Source organism: Rhinolophus hipposideros (genome assembly GCF_964194185.1).
Source record: "Rhinolophus hipposideros genome assembly, chromosome: 7".
Lineage (NCBI taxonomy): Eukaryota > Metazoa > Chordata > Mammalia > Chiroptera > Rhinolophidae > Rhinolophus > Rhinolophus hipposideros.
In genome coordinates, this window is record NC_138053.1 from 11,509,363 (window position 1) to 11,533,916 (window position 24,554).

Below are 24,554 nucleotides of genomic sequence, written 5' to 3' on the forward strand. Positions count from 1 at the left end.
CAGAAGATACTATTCCATTGTGTTCTAGCATCTATTGGTGCTATTAAGAAGTCAGTGGTTGTTCAGATATCATTCCTTAACAGGTAATCTGTCTTCTTTTCCTAGCTGTTTTTAAGATCTTCATTTTTCCTTTGAAGTTCTGCGGTTTCACAGCGATATGACAAGCTGTGGATTTCTTTTTATTTTTCCCACTTTGGATTTATTGGAATTCCTAGATTTCAGGTTTTTGGAACATCGTCAGAAAGTTCTAAGCCAGTATCTGTTAAATATTGTCTCTGCTGTAGTCTTCTTACTGCCTCTTTCTAATATTTCTATTAGACACATGTTACCGTTTCAGGCTCACCTCCATATTTCTTAACCTCTACTTAACATTTTCCATCTCTTTGTCTCTCTGAACTACACTGAAATTAATATGTTCAGCTATATTTTCCAGCTCAATAATTCTCTCTTCATCTATGTGGAATACCCTGTTTAATATATTCACTAAGCATTTTATTTCAGTTATGATCATTTTCGTTTAGAAGTTTTATTGAATTTTTTTAAGTCTGTTCTTCCATTGTTTATGGGCTCTTTTTCCCTGCTCACATTTTTAGATTTTAATTGCTTAAACATTTTAAATATAATTTAGTTATTAACTAATATTTACTGACTTATCATTAATTAATAATTGTCAGAATTGGTGTGACCATTCCAATATCTGAAATCTGCTGTTTATTCAAGTCACTTTTGTTCATTGAGCCTTGTTTCTTTATGTGTTATTAATTTACTTATTTATTTTCCTGTTACCTACTCCTCTTTTTTTTTCTTGGAACTTTACGGTGTTTCCCTGAAAATAAGACCTAGCCAGACCATCAGCTCTACTGCGTCTTTTGGAGCAAATATTAATATAAGACCCAGTCTTATATCGTGTTAGATAAGACTGGGTCTTATAGTAAAATAAGACTGGGTCTTATATTAATTTTTGCTCCAAAAGACGCATTAGAGCTGACGGTCCAGCTAGGTCTTATTTTCAGGGAAACATGGTATCTATGGAAATTATTTGACACTTGTCCTTAGTGAAAGTAGCTTATGCCAGTTGCATGGAGTATCCCTACCTGAGAACATCTTTATATTATATTCCACCTTTGAAATTCTTCAGACCACAAACCTAACATGAACTGAGACATCAAAGGGGGTCTGTGTGAGGGAGAGCTTGGAGTTACAGATTTCTTTTTTTTACCTCCACCCAGCAGAGTTGAAATTTAAAGTCTCTAGAGTTTCGCAGAAGCCCTGAAGCTGCAACCTGGCTGTGTATCTACCTCCTAAAGTTCCTGTTTTCCCTTCATTTTAAGACTCTATTTTTCCCTTTCTTCATGCCAGCAAAGGGATGTATTTTTTAACATAATTTTTCATATTTTACTTGGGATCCTTTTATTGGGAAAGACATTGGGGTAGCTAATCCACCGTTCTGCTAGACACAGAACGTTTCAACAGAAATAAACATACTGTTTTATTTTATTTATCCACCCACCCTTTTCCATGACGAAGAAGAGTTCAATATAGTTGCAGAATCAAAGTTAATTTTGATGTAAATCTAAGTCTCCTGATTCAAGGCCATTGTTTTCTCTTCAAAGCTTATGGTACAGCCTCCTCCTTGCAGAAGCCTTGAAGAGATAAATACAATTCAGCCGACCTTGTAGTACTGTTTCATAACAGTGATTATTGTTAAGAGTTTAGGGCTTCCTTATCCTAATTTACACCCTGTTCTTGAGGAGCATAGCAATCAAGCAAATCTAGGAATATGATACTTTGGGTTTCTGAAGTTAATATTCCAAAAATTATTTTCCTGGCTCATTCTTGGGAATAGGAACCTACCTGTGAAACTCTTCCCAGTGACGGCCTGTTCAGGCGCAACTTGTGAAGTGTATGAAATGTCTCCAGTGCCTTTAAGTGTGCTGCATCAAATTTAATACAGATGCTCGTCGACATACAGTGAGGTTACGTCCTGATAAACACATCGTGTGGTGAGAATACATTTAATACACTTAACCTAACGGACATCATAGCTTAGCCTAGCCTACCTTCAATGTGTTCAGAATACAATAACCAAAAAAAAAAAAAAAAACAAACACTGGCAACAGTCCACTGTGTAGTATCTGTTGTGTACTCTGGTGATTGTGTGGCTGGCTGGGAGCTGCAGTTCTCTGCAGCTGCCCAGCATCAGGAGAGAGTATCGTACTGCATATCTGTAGCTCGGGGAAAGATTGAAACCAAAACTCGAAGTACAGTTTCTACTGAATGAGTATCGTTTTCACACCATCCTAAAGTCAAAATATTGTAAGTGGAACCATCGTAAGTTGGGGACATCTGGACATACTGGGTTTCTTTTGGGAAATGTGAGGTGTTCTGATTCTTACATGGAGTATCTTAAAGCCAATTTATTTATTTTAATAATAGCTTAGAAGCAACCTGAGGTATACTGTGGACCAGTAGAGGAAATAATATGATTTTATTTATTTATTAATTATTTATTTATTTATTTTAAATTCTGTATCTAGTGCAAATCATTTAGACTTTACCTCTTAATGGAATTATTTAATTAATGGTTTAATCTTCATTGTTGATATGCAGCTCCTTATTGTTGTGGTACATCTTTCTTCTTGTGGTTTTAGATGAAATATCTTTGCTAGCACCTTGATAAAAGTTGAATAAGATAATGAATTAGGCTCACAATTTCTTTCATTGCTTACAATAAAGGCAGCTTCAGTTATAAACCCACAGAGTGTACAGATGCTATTATTTCATCCCTATGCACTTTTTGCATTTTATGTAGTCTTCTGATGATGTCTTCTAGCCTTCATCTGCCATTCTGATCCATTCTCTACCCTGCTTCCAGAGTGACCTTTATTATAGTCACGTTTGATCATGTCAGTTCTCTACCCTCAATCCTGCAAGATAATGCACAAACTCCTATGTAGCATTCCTGCCAAGCCAGTGGTTAGTTCGGAATCTCCACTTACTTTATTTTTCAGCACCATTTGACATATAACTCATTGCCCATAGTTCTTAAAAATGTCTCTTGCAATTTCATGGCTTACACCATCATATATATATATATATATATCTATATCTATATGTATACGTATATATATATGTGTGTGTGTGTGTGTATATATATATATACACACGTATACATACATATATATATTCAGAAGTACACACAAACACACACACACACACACACACACACAGGGTGCCAAAAAATTTTAAGAAAGGAAAAAACGGTATTAAAATTGTAATACTCAATATATACCCATAACAAAAGATGAATACAAGTCAGGTTTGACTTCTGCAATTACAGGAGGTGCTCCAAGTGGTTTCCATCAGCGTCCAGACACTTTTGATTATAGCAAACTACTGCTTGAGCAAGGTTGACCAATGTCCACTTATATACATTTTTGGCACCCCCACTGTGTGTGTGTGTATATCAGTATATAGTGGTGTATATGTCAGTATATATAGGTATGTACTGATATCTCACAGGTATGTATCTTCAGCCTGACCATTCCTCTGGATTCCAGGCTCATATATTCAATATTCCAAATATAACACATTTTAAAGTAAAGTCTGTATTATGCCCTTTAATCCTATATCCCCATCTGTGTTGTGAATCAGAAACTTGAGAAATTTCCTCTTTTCTCTCATACCCTATGCCCATGCAAGTTCCCATTGGCTGTACTGTCAGAGTGTGTCTGTCATCTGACCACTGTCATCATCTTCACTGCCATCACCCCCATCCAGACCACCCTCATCTCTCCCCTGGGGGTCTACAGTATCATCTTCACTTGTCTTCCTGTGCTCACTACAGTCAATGGCGAAAGAGACTTTTTTAATGTAAACTATTGTTCTTCCTCTAATTGAAACCATCCTATGACTCTTACAGCATTCCAAATAAAACCCCAAAGCCCTTCCCTAATGCTCTACAGGGCTATACGAGATCTAGCTTTGATATCTGTCTGAGCTCAGTCTCCCACTCTCCCTATTACGTGCTCTTCTCCAGCCACATTGACCCGTTTTTTCACACACATCAAGCATATCCCCTTCTTTCTCTTTGAACTGCTCTTCCTTCAGGTAATTATGTGGTTCATGATCTCATTTTATTCAAGTCTCTCCCCAGATGTCACTGTCTCAAAGAGCTGCTTCCGATCAAAATTTCTAAAACAGACCTGTATCTGTCAGATACTGCTATGTAACAACCAACCGGAAAAAATCTCAATGGCAAGCAGTAGTACATGTCTGCAGGTCAGCTGGGGGTTGGAGAATGTAGGATGGGACTGGGTGGTTTCTTCCCTTCAAGCTCTGGATCTGTCTGGGCTCGGCTTCTCCCTGCAGGATGGGCTCATGTCTGCTTGCCACCTTCCATTTATGTATCTCTGGGATGTGGTGTGGCATAGGTACTCAATAGATGGTTGCTCAGCAAATAAGTAAAGGAACGAATAAATGTCGTAGAAATTCAGAGAATAAATAGAGATTAAGTAAAACAACTTCTTTCATTTAGCCTCTTCTCATATGTGAAATGATTGATGTAAGAACCTGAGATAATTCTGCCATGCCTTCTGTTTTATTTTCACATGTTCAGATCAAAGAACAGGCACATGTTTCTCGGGCCTGGTGAATGGTCGCTGCGCACAAGAGCTCCCGGGCAGAATGACAAAAATGCAGTGCTGCTGTGAGCCTGGCCGCTGCTGGGGCCTTGGAACCATTCCTGAAGCGTGTCCCGTGAGAGGCTCTGGTGAGCAGTCTGCTGCTAGTCTCTTCAGGATACACAGCATTAGGAGAATGAGTACCAGCGTACTTTACTCTTCTCCTTGAAGTCAGATCCTATTTCTGTTCCTCTTACTGTCTTCAATATGACTTGAATGTTTTTGCGAGGGATAGGATGGCATTGTTTGTTTGGGATCAGTTATGATTATACCCAATTTATTAATACCAAAAACATTTCCGAGAGCTGATTATGGCTTGTGTTTTTGGAAATATTTTTTAAAATCATTTCAAATGTCAATATTTCCATTCAGTTTTAACACCTCCTGATCTTTCATTCCAGAGCTGGAGTATGTTTAAATAACAAAGTTCTACCTTCATTTACATTTTATTTCAGGAGTATCTTTATCTTGTAGTGTCCCAATCCTTGAAGATATTTCCTCTTTTCTAATGACCTGAAAACTAAGAATAAAAGGGTAGGCAGATACCTCTTATTCACTTTGCTGTATTAACTGCCATATAACTGAGGCTGTATCAGAAAATTAGGATGAATGAAAAGTAGCTCCTCTTGTTAATATAATGTGAATCGTTAAGTACGATTAATGTTTATCACATAGGGGCATATCAATGTATTTTATTATACATCTTCGTATTAAATTATTATTATAAAAATAATTAAAGTTTTTGAAATATGCTTGCAAAGATATGTACCTATATGTACTGTTATGGAGGAAAAAATTAAGGCACGTTCTTTCAAACTATTTAAGCTATAAAATATCAAAAACAACTAGAAAAAAAATTTTTAAAGCAGAGTTAATGCATAGTATATAATTATGGAAAGTCATAGTTCTACTAGTAATATGTAATAATAAGATTAATACTGAAACAATTACTTGAGTTAAATAATTTTCATTTCTTCTGATATAGTTTTCTAATTCTGACAACAGTTAAGGAAATGAGGCAATCACTATATTCTTTCTTCTTTTCTCTCAACTTTGATACTTGGACAAATAAGGAGCAGATTTAAAACCTTATTAAATACCATCTTCTGTTAAAAATCTATGTTAGAAAAAATATTCTGAAGCCCTATTAATCCTTTAATGAGAAGTAATAGGAAATGTACATTCCTTATGAAATTTCAAGTAAAATCAAATATGCAGAATGAAGTACTTAAAGTATTAATATTCATCCATTCAAGTAAATTTTTTTGTATTCATAGTTATATCTGGAATTTTATGAGTTGCACTAAGGGGCGTGAAATCAAAATGGTCATATAAATGATTCTTTGGTTATGCAACTCAGTTAAAATATGGCATATAGGTTATAATTTTTTTCTGAAACAGCTATACCTTTTCCTGCTACTGCTAGCATTGAAAACATTTATTAAGATAATACCCTACTTATTCATATCGTGTGGTATAGATAAGCCAAAATGATCATTACAGTAAAAAGATTGCTTTTATTTTGCAGAAAGATATCCATTTGTGTTTCACTGAACTTTCTTTTCTTGTAGAGGAATACCGCAGGCTTTGCATGGATGGACTTCCAATAGGAGGGATTCCAGGGAGTGCTGGTTCCAGACCTGGAGGCACTGGGGGGAATGGCTTTGCCCCAAGTGGCAATGGCAATGGTTATGGCCCAGGAGGGACAGGCTTTATCCCCATCCCCGGAAGCAATGGCTTTTCTCCTGGCGTTGGGGGAGCGGGCGTAGGGGCCGGGGGACAGGGACCCATCATCACTGGGCTAAGTGAGTATTTACTTCTTGTGTAAACGCTTTCGTTTTCTGCCTTAAATGATATTATAATTGCTAACATTTTTTTCTCCAAAAGGGGTATGTGGGTGTGCGTGTGTGTGTGTGTGTGTGTGTGTGTAAAAACTTATTTTAGCGTCTAAAATATAATGTAGTCATAGAAAATTCTTAGGAAAATATTATCTTCCTGTTCCATAAACTTTCCAAATTGGAGAAAAGAATGAGTAACCCAGGCTTTCTTTGCTTATAGAGAAGAGAGCACAGCAATGGTCAAATCCAGATGACGCCATTCAAGGGCACGTTTTTGGTTCAGTGTATTTCATTTGGCCCTTTGCAGCTGCCCGGCTGATACACCCCTGGAATGATTTCCAGAACCATTTCTCAGCTGAGATAAACTGAATAAGTCTTGCTCTGTGCCTATCCAAATATTATAATGAAATATCTTTATTTTCCTCACCCTTTTTTGTTGAATAACTTAAGAAATGGAGAGCTGTGGGCTTCAGGCCAGAATTGGCATTGGTGTACTTGACATTTAAGTTCATTCTTTTTAAAATAACTGCTCTTGCTAATAATATTTAATGATGTCCTATAGTGTTATGTTTATTCTTTTTGGCATGTTGCCTATTGACTATATCTGAAATTCAGCACAGTTACAAAAAAAGAAATGGAAAGCATTCAAATGTACAGTAGAACATTCCTGAACATTTTAAAAGGCATTATTAGGAGCAAAGTCTCCAGATGCATAACTTGACAAATGCAAGTAACAACCGTGTGTCTCAAGAATAGTTTTATATCTTCAACAATGAATTTTAAAATATTATTGTATATTATATTATTCTATGTGAGCTTTTGATATACATACCTAATTAATGTACTAGTAAGCATCCTTTTAAAAGTCAACTCGAAGAAACGTAATTCATGTTGTAATGATGAAATAACACTTGTGTTTTGATTTTCCATAGCTATTCTGAACCAGACAATAGATATCTGTAAGCACCACGCTAATCTCTGTTTAAACGGACGCTGCATACCTACTGTCTCGAGCTACCGATGTGAATGCAACATGGGCTATAAGCAAGATGCAAATGGAGATTGCATAGGTAAGCTCGTGATTCTTTAATCCTTCTCCATGTTTTGATAGCTTTTAGACTACAGGAAGAAATTGGACTGAATATGAGTTTTAAAATGCCATTTGAAGTAAAGCGAATTTCCAAGCTGCCTCTCCTGTGTGCGTGGTCTTCCATTTTCTCCTGTAACAGTGTGCCGAGCTAAGCCACTTCAGGAATACCCCATCCTTTCACCTCCTAAGTGTGGTGATTTCTGTCTCGGCCTCTCCTTTCCTTTCCTTCCTAGCTGAACAACACTGGCTATGTGGTGGTGTCATTAACATGCAGAAGAGGGTGCCACTTGGGAGGGAATAGTTGATGAGTTTCTTTTGGACATGTTGAGGTTTAGGTTGCCTAGGACGTTTCATTATAGAGATCTAAAGCTGAGCGGAATGTTCAGGGAGAGTTACAGGTCAATCACATACAGGTGGCTGTTAGAACCAGGAGGGTGAATACTGTCACCAAGACTGGACAGAAAGAATGAAAAGATAACAGTAGTACTGCAGCTGAAAACCTGTGGAATAGCAACATAGGTCCATAAAGAAAATTTAGTAATACTGCTGGAGACACAGAAAAACAATCCAGTATTATATAACTGAAGCTGGACAAGGGTACACTTTCAAGAGAAAAGTAGTGACAAGTGTTAAATGTGGCAGAAAAATCAAACACACTGAGGAAGAAAAATCTATTGGATTTCATATTGAGAGTTCTGAAGCTCTATTAAGATAGTTTTAGGACTATAACAATTGAACCATTTTGAGGTTATTCATTTATTCATCATATTAGCAAATGATTATGTATGTGTTTTATAATAAGCATAACCCTAAATACAAGATTTGGGGTCAGGTGTTCTGTTATAAAATACAGAGGGGATGCCAAGAACAGAGAGTTAGTATTAGAATTTTGCCAAGTTAAACTAAAAAAAGTCTAAGTGCACTATGATTATGAAGGAAAATGTGAGCCAAATAATGATATTTTGGAAAAACTATCATTCTAAACCATGTATGGAGCTACAAGATCAGAATGATTAAATAAGATTTAGCTCAGGATCCCTTATGTACAGTTGCACAGGTTTTGCACTGCACAACTGTAGAAGGTGCCATTCAGACTTAGTACATTCTATAATTATATACAGTAGCCCTGTCTCAGCTGATACTACTGATGCTTGTTTAAGTGATACGTAGACCAGGCAGTTATTTTTGGAGCACCATGAAATAGTGATATATTTATTCTTATTAAATAACTTGAAAATTATTTTACCACCAGAAGACATGATTATAAGTATACAATACAATATATAAAGTATCCCCTTACACAGTTACAGTCTACCAAACTGAAATTTGATTAGTTTTGTCTTGCTATTAATATTTGTCCTTCATGTGTCACTGCATGATTCACTAACCAACAAGTAGAAGTAGGCCAGAAGTTAAATATTTTCTGTAAATTAGTCAGAAACCACATTTACTCCATATTAGCGCCAAGGTGCACATTATTCTAGCTAGTAAAGCACCTCTACTCCGGGGTAGTTTGTGAACCATTGATAAATAAAGATAAACAGTCCTTAAGGATCAGCACTTCTTTCTGTAGTCAGGCTGCCAACTCAGCCTTCTCAACCGGGCTTCCTCTAGAGAGGTAAGCCCTGCAGAAAGTGATTTCAGTGACTGTTTTTTTTTTCAGTTCTCCCAAGGGTGATACACAGTTAGTACAACTCTAGGATATGAGTAATCATATAAAATGGATGTCTCAAGGTTCTTACTATTCCTGGAACCCAGGTGAGAAGGGCTCCTACCACCCTTTGTATGAACTCTGTCTAATGTAGTGTTGAGATTCTCTGCACAGTTAATGTGTTGATATAAATCTCAAACTTTTGCGTTTCACCCGAACATTATTACAAACGGTTCCATTCTAGTTTGATCTCATCACCCAGCCCTGCATTTAACCCTGGGCAGTTAATCTTTCTATTGTAATTCATAGAGACAAAGATTAATATTGGGGCATACTTTCAGGAAATAAGTTTTTAATATTTTTCAGCCTCTACTCTTTCTAGTGTCAACTTCTAGTCAATTTGAGTTTATAAACAAGTTGGGATATCAGAAAAAGTTAAGAGGATATAAGCCCAAGATAAAGTGGTAACTATTTTAATTGTACCTGCGTTTTGAGGAATAGCAAACTGCCTGTGCTGTTTGGGAACTTCTGTTAGATACCTAGGAAGGGGTGTAACTTGAAAGGCAACGACTATATTAAAGGATCCAAGACAAGGAAAATAGAATTGGGTCAATTTTGCTAGTATGAGTTACTCCTGAGGCCTGAAAATAGTTACATTTACTCATCACATTTTTCTTTCTTTTTACTGAGAATTCTCTAAAATGAATTTCTGTGACTCCTTTACTGTCAGTGTCAGTCAAACTGTTGTTAGCAGTGTTTTTAACTCCATTCACATCATTCTATTTGGTGATATTTTGAATTGGAAAGTACCTTAATTACATTTTATATGTTGCTAACGCTCAAAACTCTCTCTCTTTTCTCATTTTGCTACATTCCTTTGGCTCAGTAGAATTGGTGTAATCAACCAAAGTTGAAATGTAAGTGGGTCTTACGGGGCAGGGCGGTGAAGGTGTCTTTGGATGAATTGAAAAAGCATTTAACCTTGTTATTCTTTGCTGTTTTTATTTTATTTGCTATGGGATTTTTTTTTCTCCTCCTTTACCAGAAAGAGCTTAATTGCTTTCAGTCTGAGTGTTTATATAATTGAGGTTGGTGAGTTTGATAAAGTTCCTATTTTAAGAACATCTGTGAAAAGAGTAATCTGTTTATTAAAATGGTAAACCTGTGAATTGATTTTAATTATTGTGCTTTCCAGTTTAGCTGAAATTGATATGTTAATGACTTCTACATGTATATGAAATGGCACATCATTATGCCTTCACCAGCCAGCCAGGTTTTTAATTTGCCAGCATTCAAAATAATATTTAGGGGGGCATTGCTGAGAGAGATGAATGACTTTTTCTAACACTGACGCACGTGATTTCTCTGGGAGTTGACAAGGCCAAACTGTTCAGTCTGCCATTTGGTCCTGCAGTTTCTGAACTCTGCGATGGGTTTGCATTCAATCAAACCTTAAGAGGTCTTGAATGAAAAGCAGGGATGTTTCTCACATTTAGGATCAGAACTAGTACTTGCATACAACTTGGTTTTATGCAAAAAATTCCTGAGCCAATTTTAAGATCCTAAAGAAACCTGAAGCTACTGAACCCAATAGGCTTTGTTTTAATTAATTTTCGTTTTCTACTCCACCGTGTTTGTTACTTCAAAATATTACATGAGGTTCAATGCATGCATATATCGTTAAGTATATAGTTGAGTTCCCAAAAATTGTAACAAAGAAATTCTGTCAATCTCTTTCATTAAAACTATTACAAGTGACAATGTGTCATATAAACATATATTTTGAAAAATCTTCAATTGCTCTTCTAACACTGTACCAAGCCTTAGTGAGGCTATTCTCTTGCCCAGACTACTAAAGATAATAAGTGTGATAGCCTATTGGAACTCATGGCAGTGTCTTTAAAGAGCCCGTGCTTTTAATCATTGTGCATTATTCAAATTGAAAAATCATTATTTCTTGATTAAAGCAAATTCCCTTGTACTCTCCAATAGGCAGAATTTTTGTAAATCTCCAGACTGGCCTCTGTATTTGAAGAAAGGAATGTTCATTCATTTATAAATACTCTGCTATTTAGACTATTACCACTGACTGGCCTCTCAAATTTGGGAGGCCTAAATGTACTTTAAACAAACATTTCTAGGAACGGAGTGAAGTCTGTAATGGTTTCTTTTGCTGCTCACAGATGTTGATGAATGCACATCAAATCCCTGCACTAATGGAGATTGTGTTAACACACCTGGATCCTATTATTGTAAATGTCATGCTGGGTTCCAGAGGACTCCTACCAAGCAGGCATGCATTGGTAAGTTAGTTTGCTTTCACGTAGGAAAATGTTCCATGAAATACAGCAACCCAGGCTGTTGAGGTTAAAAGTAAATTTATTAAAATAAGACATGGAATGAAATAAGTGCTGTTATGTTATTGCTGATTTATTTTATACTACCCTCAGAAGTGTCCCCTTTGTACGTAAACATTATTTGCATATATAACCCAGGCAACATGGTATCTGGCTTCACAAAAATTCCATTTATCTTCCTTCCCGAGATCACAGCTTTCTTTCTCCAAGTCACATTAGTAGCACTGCTGCTCTCTGATTAACGGCGCTTAATATTTACAGTCCTTTTCATCCACTGTTTTCTTTGATCCTCACACACAGTCCAACATCAAATTATGCCCGGTCTTTATGTTTTCATTGCTATACCCACCCATCATCCAAACTCTCTACCTCACTGCTGATTCATCTCAGAATTCTTTTAGGAGATGACTCTGCTTGTCTTCTTTTTCATTTCCTATTCATTCACAGGTAGTTGCTTGAACCAGCTTACTCCAGCAGTTTTCATGATGTTCCTCTTAATCCAGATATCTGTAGTTACTTTACTCTTACTCTTTGCCCTGACTTTTAAGGTCTTCCACCATTGTGTCAAAAACAGATCCACCCCTAATCCCAGTGGCACTACCTGCCCTCTGTTAGGGTCACTGCACACCCCATTTCATTTCTCTGTCTTTCCCTCTTTAGCTACAATAAGTCGGGGCCATATACCTACCTATCCAGGAAAAGAAAAAAAAAAAAAAAAGCGGGTGAGAGGTAGAAACTTTGCTAAAGAAGCAATTCAATCTGGTATAAATAAACTGGATATTTAAAATTAAATTTATTATCTTACTGTTTTTGTCTATAATTATTGTAAAAGAGTAATGCTTGGCCATTCCTAATCTTCCCAGATATTGATGAGTGCATCCAGAATGGGGTTCTTTGTAAAAACGGTCGATGTGTAAACACAGATGGAAGTTTCCAGTGCATTTGCAATGCCGGCTTTGAATTAACTACAGATGGAAAAAACTGTGTTGGTATGGAAATCGCCTGTTCCCTTGCAAAAGATTTTTAAAGGATATACATTTTTATTTAGAACCATGTATACTGTTTCCATGAAAGCTCACAAAACACATATGTGAGAATTCTTCAGGTGACTTAGGGAAAATACAAATGCATTTAACATAAGACTGTTAAAGTGAAAGGACAGATTTTTTTTGACAATGTTATAAACAATGAATACTTCACTACTTCTGGATATTTCCTGAGTAGTATATGTTTGATTGTAAGTAGCTGTTATTCTTTGTGATATTTATTATTAGTAGTATGTACTGTATTTCACATGTTGGTGTTACAACACTGATAAGAGTAAAGGTCTCCCCCACCCCCAGCCTGGGGAAATATAAAAATGTTTGGCGTATGCAATAATGAAATCTCTAAATTTGTGTTCCCGGTGATGTCTAGCAGGGCAGCAGATACCATTACCCTACAGAAATATTTTATTCACACAGCAGCATGTATTCCACCCACTGATGAAAATCCAGATCATTTTACTCGCAATGAGGTTTGTCGTTGCTTTATTCTCCCTTGCAAAAGAAACACCCCCTGAAATCATAACAGCTTTTTGGTCATCAACATAAAATGCTGCTCATGTGGTTTTAATAGCCACTAAAGCCCAAAATTTACTTAACTCTTTGTCTTTATGTCCCTTATCCTAAAGGCCCTTCACATTCTCCACACTGTTTGCTCTCACTCAGTTGGCACTCATATTTAAAAAAAAAAAAAAAAATCCGTGAGCACATGGCTCATTTGTGTAGTGGAATTTGCCTGGCGATTGTTTGTGGAAGGAAAGGAAACTGATTCCCTAAAGGCCAGTGGTGCGAGTTCCTCTCTCTCCTCCCGCAGATCATGACGAATGTACAACTACCAACATGTGTTTGAATGGGATGTGTATTAACGAAGATGGCAGCTTCAAGTGCATCTGCAAACCAGGATTTGTCTTGGCTCCAAATGGCCGTTACTGCACTGGTATGTGTGGCTTTGAGATAGGAAGGGAACCGCGATTGAAACCATCTTTTTCACTTGAATGAATCATGCAAGAGTTACTTCAGCTTCTTCATGTGGATTTCATATTATCCACATCCCTTTCTAATTCAGTAAGGCAGGTGTCTAAAGCTTCCTAGAAAAACACACATTGTGGTCTAGGGAACAGTAATATCTTTACAAAAATAATAATGAAGTAGGAAAAATTAAGGGACTGACAGGTCGGTTCTAGCAAGTCTGAAAGCGACAATGGAGAAATAAGTTCTCTCTAACCCTTGCCAGAATAAAAAAAGGAGGAAGAGAAAAATCTTGAAAGGTTTTCATTTCTATGTGTTCTCGGAACTAAAGTTTCCACTGTCGTTTATTACTGGTTTTGTATTACATCTTTTCCATAAAGCTAATCTGCAGATCATTATCTAAAAATCTTCCATTGATTTAGTGAAGAAATAATTTAAATACTCCTATCAGTTGTTTTGTTCAGAAAGCCATTTTGAAGACCAAGCTCTAGTGATAACTTTAGTAAGTAAAAGATATGCCTCTTGGAAATAAATAAATCTATCTTATGTGTATACTCACAACTGCAATTTAGTAAGATGGAACAAATTTTGCAGGTCCTAGTTAAAAACACGTTTTTTGTGTGTGTTTTTTGTTTCAGTTTTTCCCTTTTAGACAAAATTAACTCCATGTATGCTTTCTGCCTTCAATTGCACAAATTTATCTGGATACCAAATAAGACTCATAACTAATCCCTATAATTTCAGTGAAATTCCAGGGACGTTAGAGAGAAAAAAATCAATACTGATTCTCATGTTTCTGAATGAAAAATTCAGAATAGTCTCTTGACTATTGAAGAAAGGGGAGGACAGGATTAAATAGAGCTATTGTAGCTTTGCTGATTGAACTCATGACTGGGATGTCATCTCAAGGTTAGCTGACTTGAATGTCATACAGGATGTGAGATTAACATTATGTTCCAGTGTATAGCATTACATTACAACATGTAACTTATTTCAGCATTTCTTAAGAAACTAAAATACACATAAAAAGATGACCTAGATCTCACCAGTTTCTGCTTTGTTGAAACTATTTTTTATCAATTTTTTTTATTATATATGTTACAATCCTGAGTCCTGAAATGTTTATGATTTGGCAGCCTTGTGTTTTGAAGGCTGTTTCATCATTTGGGGGAGTCATTTAATGTTGGGTTACCTTTCATAAATTGAAACAGATTGAAAATTAGAAGAGATACCCCAAACTATTTTGTTATTATGAACTGATCAAATTAATATCAAAACAACATCCATCGTAATTAGAATTGTGTGTGTGAAAATAATGGGTAATTACAAAAGTTTACCTCACTTTTAACAATTTGTTTCACTTTACTAATTTGATATTTAATCTCTTAATATTAAACAGGGTTGCCAAATAAATAGTGAAGAATGAGTATGTAAGGTTTTTTTCCCCAATGGATAAAGTGAGGCAACTTTCACTTAGTCTTTTTGAAAATGCGTTTCAAAGAGTTGCATTTAAGTATAATATTTGTTATTGCATCTATGTGTTCTTCTCCAAACTATAAAATTAAAGATGAAAGGTTGAAAGTCTATAGTAGTGGCAACGGGTAAAAATAAATTTACCCAGTTATGACCTGGCTTGTGTTCCCCTCTTGGCAGATGTTGACGAGTGCCAGACCCCAGGAATCTGCATGAACGGGCATTGTATCAACAATGAAGGGTCTTTCCGTTGTGACTGTCCCCCAGGCCTGGCTGTGGGCGTGGATGGACGTGTGTGTGTCGGTAAGTGCAACGTTCTATATTGGCCCCAGTGTCCAAATGATCCTGAAAAGGGGGCAGAAATAGATCCATTGCATGGATCTATTCAGCTATAAAAATGAATAAAGTACTGATACATGGGAAAATAAGGATGAACCTTGAAAACATTATATGAAGTGAAATAAACCAGTTAAAAAAGACCACACAGTATATGATTCCATTCATAAGAAACGTCCATAATAGCCAAATCTATAGAGACAAAGGAAGTTAGTGGTTGCTTAGAGCAGAAAGGGTGGGGGTGGCAGGCAAAAAGGGTGATAGCTAAAGAGTATTTTGAGGTGATGAAATGTTCTAAAATCAGCTGTAGTGATGGTTGTACATATCTGTGAATATGCTAAACAGTATTGAATTGTACACTTTTCAATTTTATGGTACATGAATCCTATTTCAATAAAGCAGTTTTAAGAAAAATGGAGAACCCAGCCAGCTCCCTTCAGAAGGCTCTGAGGAAAGGCAAGTGAAAAATGCTAAAGAAAAAAAAACAATGTCCGTAATCTAGCATCCTTGAGAATGTTAGATAACTGAGGTTCTAAATATAGTGGATTTAGATTTTGTAATTAATAACAAATAATACAAGAAATGGGGATTATAGTTATATTTAAGTAAACTCTTGTTTTTACCCAAACAAAATTTAAAATGTAAATAACATACCATAGAACTTGCACTTACCATTAAAAGTTACAAATGTGTTTATGTAGTTATTCTTCATCACCGTGCAACTAAGTAGAGAGACAAGGGAAGAGTATGAGAAAGAATTTTATTTTATTCTAAGCCCTTCAGAACTTTTTTGTATACTTTTGTCAGATGGATTCCATGAAAATCAACCAGAGTTAACAGTCATCAGCTTTAAAGAAGCAGGCAAAACAAAAATGTCATTGGCATTTCTAAACCCAGCTAATATGTGCTAACGATAACAATAGCAGAGTGAGTTAGTTTTAAAAATACATTTAATGCCATTTTTCCCCCCAAAGCGTTTTCACGAGACCTCTAGGGTGCATTAGCCGTTGTGTACTCTATTTTTCAGGTTATTCACTAAAAGGCAGGCAGGCATACTCATTGGTTTTAAAGTACATTTGAGAGAAACAAAATTCTTTCTTAGATATAGCTGATAATACTTTTACCTATGGGAATCAAAACATTTGGATTGTGAAGGGGGGAAAAAAGAAGCACAGCAGATGGAAATAATCTGTCCACTTAAGTTCATCCACTCTCTCCAATCTAAGATTTATTTCAGCTTACAAGATTGTCAGCCCTTGGTTCGGAAATACTTCAAATACAACAAGTAGAAGAACGTAGCTTCCCTCCTGCTTAGAGAGCAAAAATATTTTCAGTTGCTTCAATACATTGAATTGCTTTTTTCCTTAGTTATATATTTCTGTTGAAATTAACAATGAGTACAAAAGCAGTTTGGGAGGGAGCAATTGTTTTTATTTTAAGCAGCCAACATATGGATAGTTGTTAGGAATTCAGTATTCAAACACAAAAATTCATTCTCTTGTTCATATACAGAAAAGGCAGCAGAAATTGTTGGAAAGTCCTCTCTAGGTATTCACAATTGTGGTCACTTAAACGTTTTAATAAAAACGTCATTTGTTCTGTGCATAAAATTACATATTACTGTTGTCATGCCAGATGTGATTTCTTCATGCCTTTGGTGATGCTTTTGAGATCCACTGATTGTTGAAATTAGAAATGAATCACTAGGATGAATTATTATTGGGGTTAGCAGTTTAATTTTAGATTTCTTTCTGTTGATTCATTTTTGTTTCCCTAGATACTGAGATGTGGATTTTTATTTTCAGAAAATTGAGCTGTTATTGTGGCTAGTATGTTGAAAAAGCATGACTCACACGCAGGGTATAAACAAAAGGCAATTCTATTTTGCTCTCTCCCATCCTTTTAAACTTTACCTTTACGTATATTCAATAGGAGCAGCAGTTTATCCAATAAAAGTAAGGAAGAAAACGCAGGCTACGCTATAACTTCACTATTTTTAGGTAACAAAAAAATTATATGACTACTTTATGTAATGAAAATAATCTGATTTAGAAATCAGAATGTCCGTTACCATATAATAATTAATATTCTGAACTTGATGTGAAGTTACAACTTCCCTCCCGAGCTCAGACCTTCATGAGCAAGTTTTCTGACTCCACCGGGGTCAGATGCAGGAGGAGAAGGGAGAGGGCAGAAGCACTGATATTGTCCTAGAACAGCGTCCAGATTTCTGGGCTTCGTAGGTACTCAGGGCCAGCATCTTCCTCGTGGGCGGCTCCTGGGACTTCAGAGACATTCAGTTGCCCTTCCTGAGATGCAGACTCTATAGTTGTCTCCTGGAGGCCGCTCCTCACCCAATCTTTGGTCTTTCAGCAGTCCACTTCGGACAGAACAGCTGCCGCTCTCTTCTCATCATCCCCCACATTGTCATTTTAGGACCCTCGGGATATGGCCCGTGTCCAGTGCATAGGACATGCCCATCCTCTGCCCTGTTTACCGTGGGAATAGAGTTCGATCTCACCTCCCAGCTTTGCTCCTACAGTAGGATACTCCTTTGCCTGTGGAGTATCCCAGGCAGAGGTGGCTACAGAGCTCTTCAAAGACTTCAGAGGTGAGGAGGGAAGTACCTCCAAGTCATAACATAGCTCTTGCCAAAAAAAAAAAAAAAAAAAAAATTCCTTTTCAAAAAAACCCTCTCTTAATGGACACTGTCTGAAGCTATTTTCCAGTATGTACCTGATTTTGGGAGGAGTTTAACGACCAGGTAATTAATTTTCCATATCTACCCCCTTCAGGATGGAGTCTCCAAATTCACCTTTTTATTTGATATTTAGCACCATGGGATTTCAGCAAAAAAATTTTTTTTACATTATCTTAAGAATGTGCCAGCATCTTTATGCACACTCTTTGACATTTCTGTCAGTTGAAAGGTTAATTTTCTTTTTTTTAATTCTAGTACTGCTACTTACTAGCTGTTTGGCCTTGGGCAAGATACCTTACCTCTCTGTGCCTCTTCTTCTCATTATTTGTTTTGAGGATTAAACAAGTTAATATGAGATTGAACTGTGTAAAGTTTTGAATAATGTCAGGCACATAGCAAATGCCCAAAATGATGATTGCTTTATTAAATTCGAATAGCAGTATAACATCTAGGGCCTAGTCTTAGAGTTGCTGCTTTAAGCAATAAAGTTGATACCAAAGAAAGAAGAATAAAATAAAATGAGCATTTGTGTCCATACATACTTTACCGATAGTGTATAGACTAATAATTACCTGAGAAAATCCTTTAAAAATTCCATTTTTCGAGAAAGGAAAAGCATGGGGAAACTTGGTAACATGTGGAAAAGATACAGCTCGGCATTTAGGTTCAATCCCCTGCCAACGTATCCACCTGGGCACGTTCTGAGTGTGCTGCTGCCTTTGGCATCTCTTACCCTGCCCACCTGTGAACAGCAGCTTAGTTACATTTGAAGAGTATAATAGGAACTAGGGTTCCAGTCTGGGATCTTTGAACAGGAAAAGGTCGACTGTCTTCATTAAAGAAAGAAGAGAGAAATGAGGTTGCCACCATTTTTTGAGTATTTACTTTGTGTCCTAGGCACTCTGCTTAATGCTTAACAAACACGTTTGCATTTATTATATAAACCCTACTTTTATTTGATGGATGAGGAAAATGTTAAATAAGTAAGGTCATCCTGCAGGGATCAGAGCCCAGGACAATTCATGTCCCTAAAACCTACATACAAGGTACACTCCTTTCTTTTTCATGGCCTTTCTGGTGTTGTTAACCAGTAACACAAACCACTGTGTAATCTGTCTCACTCTTCAAGTAAATGGGCTTTTTATTGACTTGCTCCTAAAAATTGTGTGTGGCTTATTTATGTTCTTATCATGAATACAGAAGTAACTTTGACCATTCTGTGATACTTTCTGACCTAATTGGTGACTCCAGAAGAACTCACAAAACTCGTATTGGAAACGTGAACTGTGTTGTGTTTGTGTGAATTTGCCTAGGTTAGCATCGAGTCTTACACTTATGTATATGTCAGAACTGACTGTCAAATTCAGCCATAGCAGTAGAAAGGGCCAACACATCTGCTCCACGTGGTTGGGGTGATAATAAATCCATTACCCTCTTTTCATTTGAGCATTCACACATCTCATTGTTTTAATGCAGCCATAAGTCTCATTGTTTTTATGAGAAACACTACCAGATCCTAAGAAGTCATTGGATGACTCACTTTGCATAACAAACAGATAAAATTATTTCTAACAAGTTGTGAATAATTATAGATATTTATAATAAGGGTTAGCTATTTGCTGGAATTTCCATGTCAGTAGACTGCTTAAAAGCTGTGCTGCTTCTCTGGCCTTTATGATGTTCTGAGTTTTTTTATACTTCTTCCTTTATTGTCTCATAAAGTTGTAGCATATTTTATGAGAATTTAGAGGGAGAAAACTGAGTGGGATATTCTTTGAGATGTAGCATAACATAGTAGGAAGAAGAAGGGCTTTGGAGGTGACACAAGTCTGACCTCGAATCCCAGCTCAGGCAGTGGATTATGTAGGGCTTGGAGCTACTTATGTACTTGACCTTCCTCACCTGTAACATGTGAATAATGACCACTGTCCTACGGAGTTGTTGACCTGAATGTTCCATAAGATGAGGTCTGTGAAACAAGTAGCACAAGGACACATAGTGGTACTTACTATTTTTCAAAACTGGATTTATTGAGGGTCTGAGATGAAAATATAGTCAGAACAGTAAATGGGGGTTGAAAAGGATTTTTGTGTCATCTCAGGTAGTTTAACTTCACTGCACTTCATTGTTCCTGCGAACTTCTAAAATAGAAATAATAATAAGTGTCATTTTGAGTAGAGGCTAGCCATTGATTAGAGCTCAAAATGGTGTTTATAACTGTGGAAATACACCTAGTTACCTGGTTCAATGAAAGGCCTGTGAGGATAAGTGGGAGAGTAGAGGCTTGTGTAACACGTAAAACTGTTTGGAGGGGACAAAAAAGAGTTGCTGATATGGATTCATTCTTTCCTTCACTCAACAAATGTTTGTTGATTTCCTAACACTATGAGATGTGAAAGATACAAAGAAAAAGTGGCAGATGCCCTCTAGAAGTTTCCAATCTTAGGTTAAAAGAAGCCTTCAAAAAGTTTTGAAATCTCTTTGTTTCTGTTACTACCTCAAGTCCTTGTTCATCTGTGTCCTTTAGATACTCACATGCGCAGTACATGCTATGGTGGAATCAAGAAGGGAGTGTGTGTCCGTCCCTTCCCAGGTGCAGTGACCAAGTCCGAATGCTGCTGTGCCAATCCAGACTATGGTTTTGGAGAGCCTTGCCAGCCATGCCCTGCTAAAAATTCAGGTACTCAACACTGGCCAGTTTCACACCCAGAGAAAGAATCTAGAAATATAACAGATATTTGGCCAGAGAGTACATCGGCTCTGAACTGTTTTGTCATTATTTTTAATTGAAGAAAGTAAATCCAAACGTGTGTTGGTATGTGAGACCTATAATGAGATTTGGCTTGTATTTACCTATGGTCTCTAGACAAAGAGAACACATGGTGGACAGAAAAATACAGAGGGTGCCCACAAAAAATGTATACACATTTTAAGAAAGAAAAACTGTATTAAAATTGTAATAATATATACTGATAACGAAAGATGAATACAAGTCATGTTTGACTTCTGCAATTACAAGAGATGCTCAAAGTGGTTATTACCATCAGCGTCCAGACACTTCTGGTTACAGCAAACTACTGCTTGAGCAACGTTAACCAAGGTGTCCACTTGTATACATTTTTTTGGCTTTGGCACCTTCGGTATATTTGCTAATCCAATTATGATTGTTAAAACAAATTTTTTTTACATGAATACGTTAGTCTCAGTGTCCTTGATCTATAATGTTGTTGTAAAGACAAATACCCTAAAATTTGCTTACTGCTCTCAAGATTATAATAAATTCATAAGAACCTGATTTTATTTATTTTTATCTTAACACAGAATGATCTTAGGCCACAGTCTACCAGTAATTCCAGATTCTTAGGTTGATAAGGTTGATCCTGTTTATTCATACTTTTACTAAATCTGTATTGAATATACAAAACCGTATTGAGTATATGTAAGTACAGTATGGATTAAAAAATAAACACAATCTCTTTTTTCTTAAAGTTGAGAATATAGTTGGATGAACATTACAGTTTAGTATTATTAGCCCCTTTAAAGGGACATAAAGAATTGGGAGAGCATAAAGGAAGGAACAGTTGGTTGCCTAGGGAAGCTGGGAAAGACTTCACAGAGGAGGGCATGTGTAGTTTGGTCTTGAAAATATAAGAACTTCGCACATGGAAGATGGAAGAAAAGCATCCTGGCAAAATAAATGGCTTGTCATTGCATTAAAAATCCTAAATGGATTGTTCAGACCTTAGCAAAATGATGAGAATTCATCCAGAAGAATTACTGAGCATGATGTTTTTAAAAGAGAAGAGTTAATGAAAGAAACCTTGCCCTGAAATATATTAAGTTGAATTATGTGTATTATGAAAGAAGTACAAAAATTGATAACAAGACTAGATTTAAAAGGTCAGTGAACTAAATAAATTAATCTAGAAACAGATGGGAATAGAAATAGTCTTGAAAAAAATTAGAACTTCCTACGTGGAAAGTGGAAGAAAAGCATTCCAGCACAGGAAATAGCTTGTCATTCAATTAAAAATTCTAAATGAATTGTTCAAACCTTAGCAAAACGAGGTGAGTTCATCTAGAAATAAATGGGAGTGTAGGATTCGATAAATGCAGATTTTACATCAGTGAGAAAAAATTGAACTAAGTATTGAATATTGTTGATAAATATCAGTAAAAATGTGAAGTTAGCTCCCAACATAAAACCTTACAGGAATAAATTTATTATAGAATGTATTAAATTTTGGTTATTTTATAATGGTAAAGTACTTTCAAAGCATACTAAAACATACATATAAATTGGAAAACTTTTTCTTAATTTATAAAGAATTTACATTAATCATAAGGCAAGGTGAAATCCTCAGAAAAAGTGCAATGTATACAAACAAGATTTTACAAAATAGAAATGCAAATGCTAAATTACCAAACGGTAAAAAGATGCCTAATCTTTCTAAAATTAAAAGAACATTAAACTAATGTCATTTTTGTTTATTAGATTGGTGAAGTATAGATGATTGAGTTTTCCTAGTATTAGGTGGGGTGTACAAAAATGGATACTTTCTTCCACTGCTGATAGAAGGGTAACCCGGCACATGTAGAAAGAGGAGGATTATTTTTGGAATTCTTATAATAATTATGCACTAAAAAATGGTCTTTTTTTTTTTCACTTTAAAATTTAATGCATGTAATTCTTCGTAATGATAGCTTTGGAGTTATGTGACTTGTTTTATAAAACAGATATAGTTTCGAGTTTCTGATTTCTCTATTCATTTTTATCATGTAGCTGAATTCCATGGTCTGTGTAGTAGTGGAGTAGGAATCACAGTGGATGGAAGAGGTAACTCCATTCTATTCTCCATCTTATAATACTTATGTAATTATATAGCTTTATGATTATGCATTATGAACATGATTATATTTAATACTATAAAAACATAGCAGTGTAAAATAATAAGGTACGTTATCTCTTAGAACAATGATTATAAGCTTGATGATTATGAAGTGGCATGTAGATTCACCTTTTTTTCATAGTGGATAAATATGTATTAGCTAAATACACATTGTTAAAAATATCAGTAACAAACTTTACTCATGATTTTATGGATACCATTACTTATGAAGAGGCTAGAGTTAGTATTTAGGTTAAAAAAAGTGAGTGAATTTAAAGAAAAAAAATTAAATAATGGTGCTGAGATGGTTAAGACAAAAATCTTTAAGAGATATTTGATATGGATCAAGTTTGGGATATACTACCCTAAAAATAAATTGTTAGGACTACTTATGCCTAAGAATACTAAAATATCTTTATCCAACTAAAGAAGTGAAATTTATTAAAGTTTTCTTACTTTAAATTTAGCAATACGATTAATAAAATTCTAACATGGAATCTTGAATGTTAAGTACATATGTGTTTATAAATTTAAAGTTATTTTATATGTTAGTATACATATAGTTTCACTTGTTTTATTTTTTGTTGTTTTCCTTTCTATTTTTATTTTTTTTAAGTAAGTTTTGGAGTAATTTGTTACACAACAGTATATAACTAATACATTCACTGACTGTTCTACATTACTGAATATCTGCATATATGACTGTCTTTCTGATGATTTGGTCTCACATTCTTTATTTTTCATTAGTTTCAGGCATACAGAACAACATAGTGGACACTTGTATAAACTTACATAACTCACAAAGTGATAACCCCAACAAGTCTGCCCACGCGACACTGTACATGGTTATTAGAATATTATTGACTATATTCCCCATTCTGCATTACATATCCCCATGACTATTTTTTTAATTATAGTTGACATTCAATATTATGTTTTAATACTTTCAGGTGTACAGTATGGTGGTTATACATTTATATAATTTATGAAGTGATGCCCCTGATAAGTGTACTACCCATGTGACACTATACATATTTTTTATAATACTATTGACTATTTATTTCCCCCATACTATTCTACACATTACCATGACTCTCCTGTAACTATCATTTTGTACTTCTTAATCACTTCACCTTTCTCACCCAGCCCCCCAAAACCCTTCACGTTTAGTAACCATCAGTTTGTTCTCTGTATCTATGGGTCTGTTTCTGTTTTGTTTATTCGTTTATTTTGTTCCTTAGATTTCACATATAAGTGAGATTATATGGTATTTGTCTTTCTCAGTCTGACTTACTTCGCTTAGCATAATACCCTCTAGGTCCATCCATGTTGTGGCAGTTTCATTTGTTTTATTTTTTAAATAAAACTGTGGGGTGCTGTTAATCTTCACTTTACATAAATGTTCTACTTCCGTGTTTGAGAAGACTTTAGACAAATTAATATTAGGTGACAGTAATGTTGCATCTTTGCAATGAATGTTGAAACCAGAGTAAAGAAGAGAACTTTTACAAGATGTTTCTCCCAG

At 35.7% G+C, this 24,554-nt stretch overlaps 1 protein-coding gene across 1 annotated transcript in view; it reads left to right on the top strand.

The window, feature by feature from the left end:
* The window catches only part of FBN2 (fibrillin 2), a 262,360-nt gene that overhangs the window by 141,566 nt on the left and 96,240 nt on the right, over positions 1-24,554 (top strand). The window contains exons 9-17 of the mRNA XM_081054526.1: positions 4,619-4,771; positions 6,254-6,487; positions 7,453-7,590; positions 11,445-11,564; positions 12,482-12,607; positions 13,476-13,598; positions 15,284-15,406; positions 20,668-20,820; positions 22,924-22,977. Of these exons, the coding sequence (XP_080910652.1) occupies positions 4,619-4,771; positions 6,254-6,487; positions 7,453-7,590; positions 11,445-11,564; positions 12,482-12,607; positions 13,476-13,598; positions 15,284-15,406; positions 20,668-20,820; positions 22,924-22,977 (1,224 nt within the window). The remainder of the gene's footprint in view (positions 1-4,618; positions 4,772-6,253; positions 6,488-7,452; positions 7,591-11,444; positions 11,565-12,481; positions 12,608-13,475; positions 13,599-15,283; positions 15,407-20,667; positions 20,821-22,923; positions 22,978-24,554) is intronic.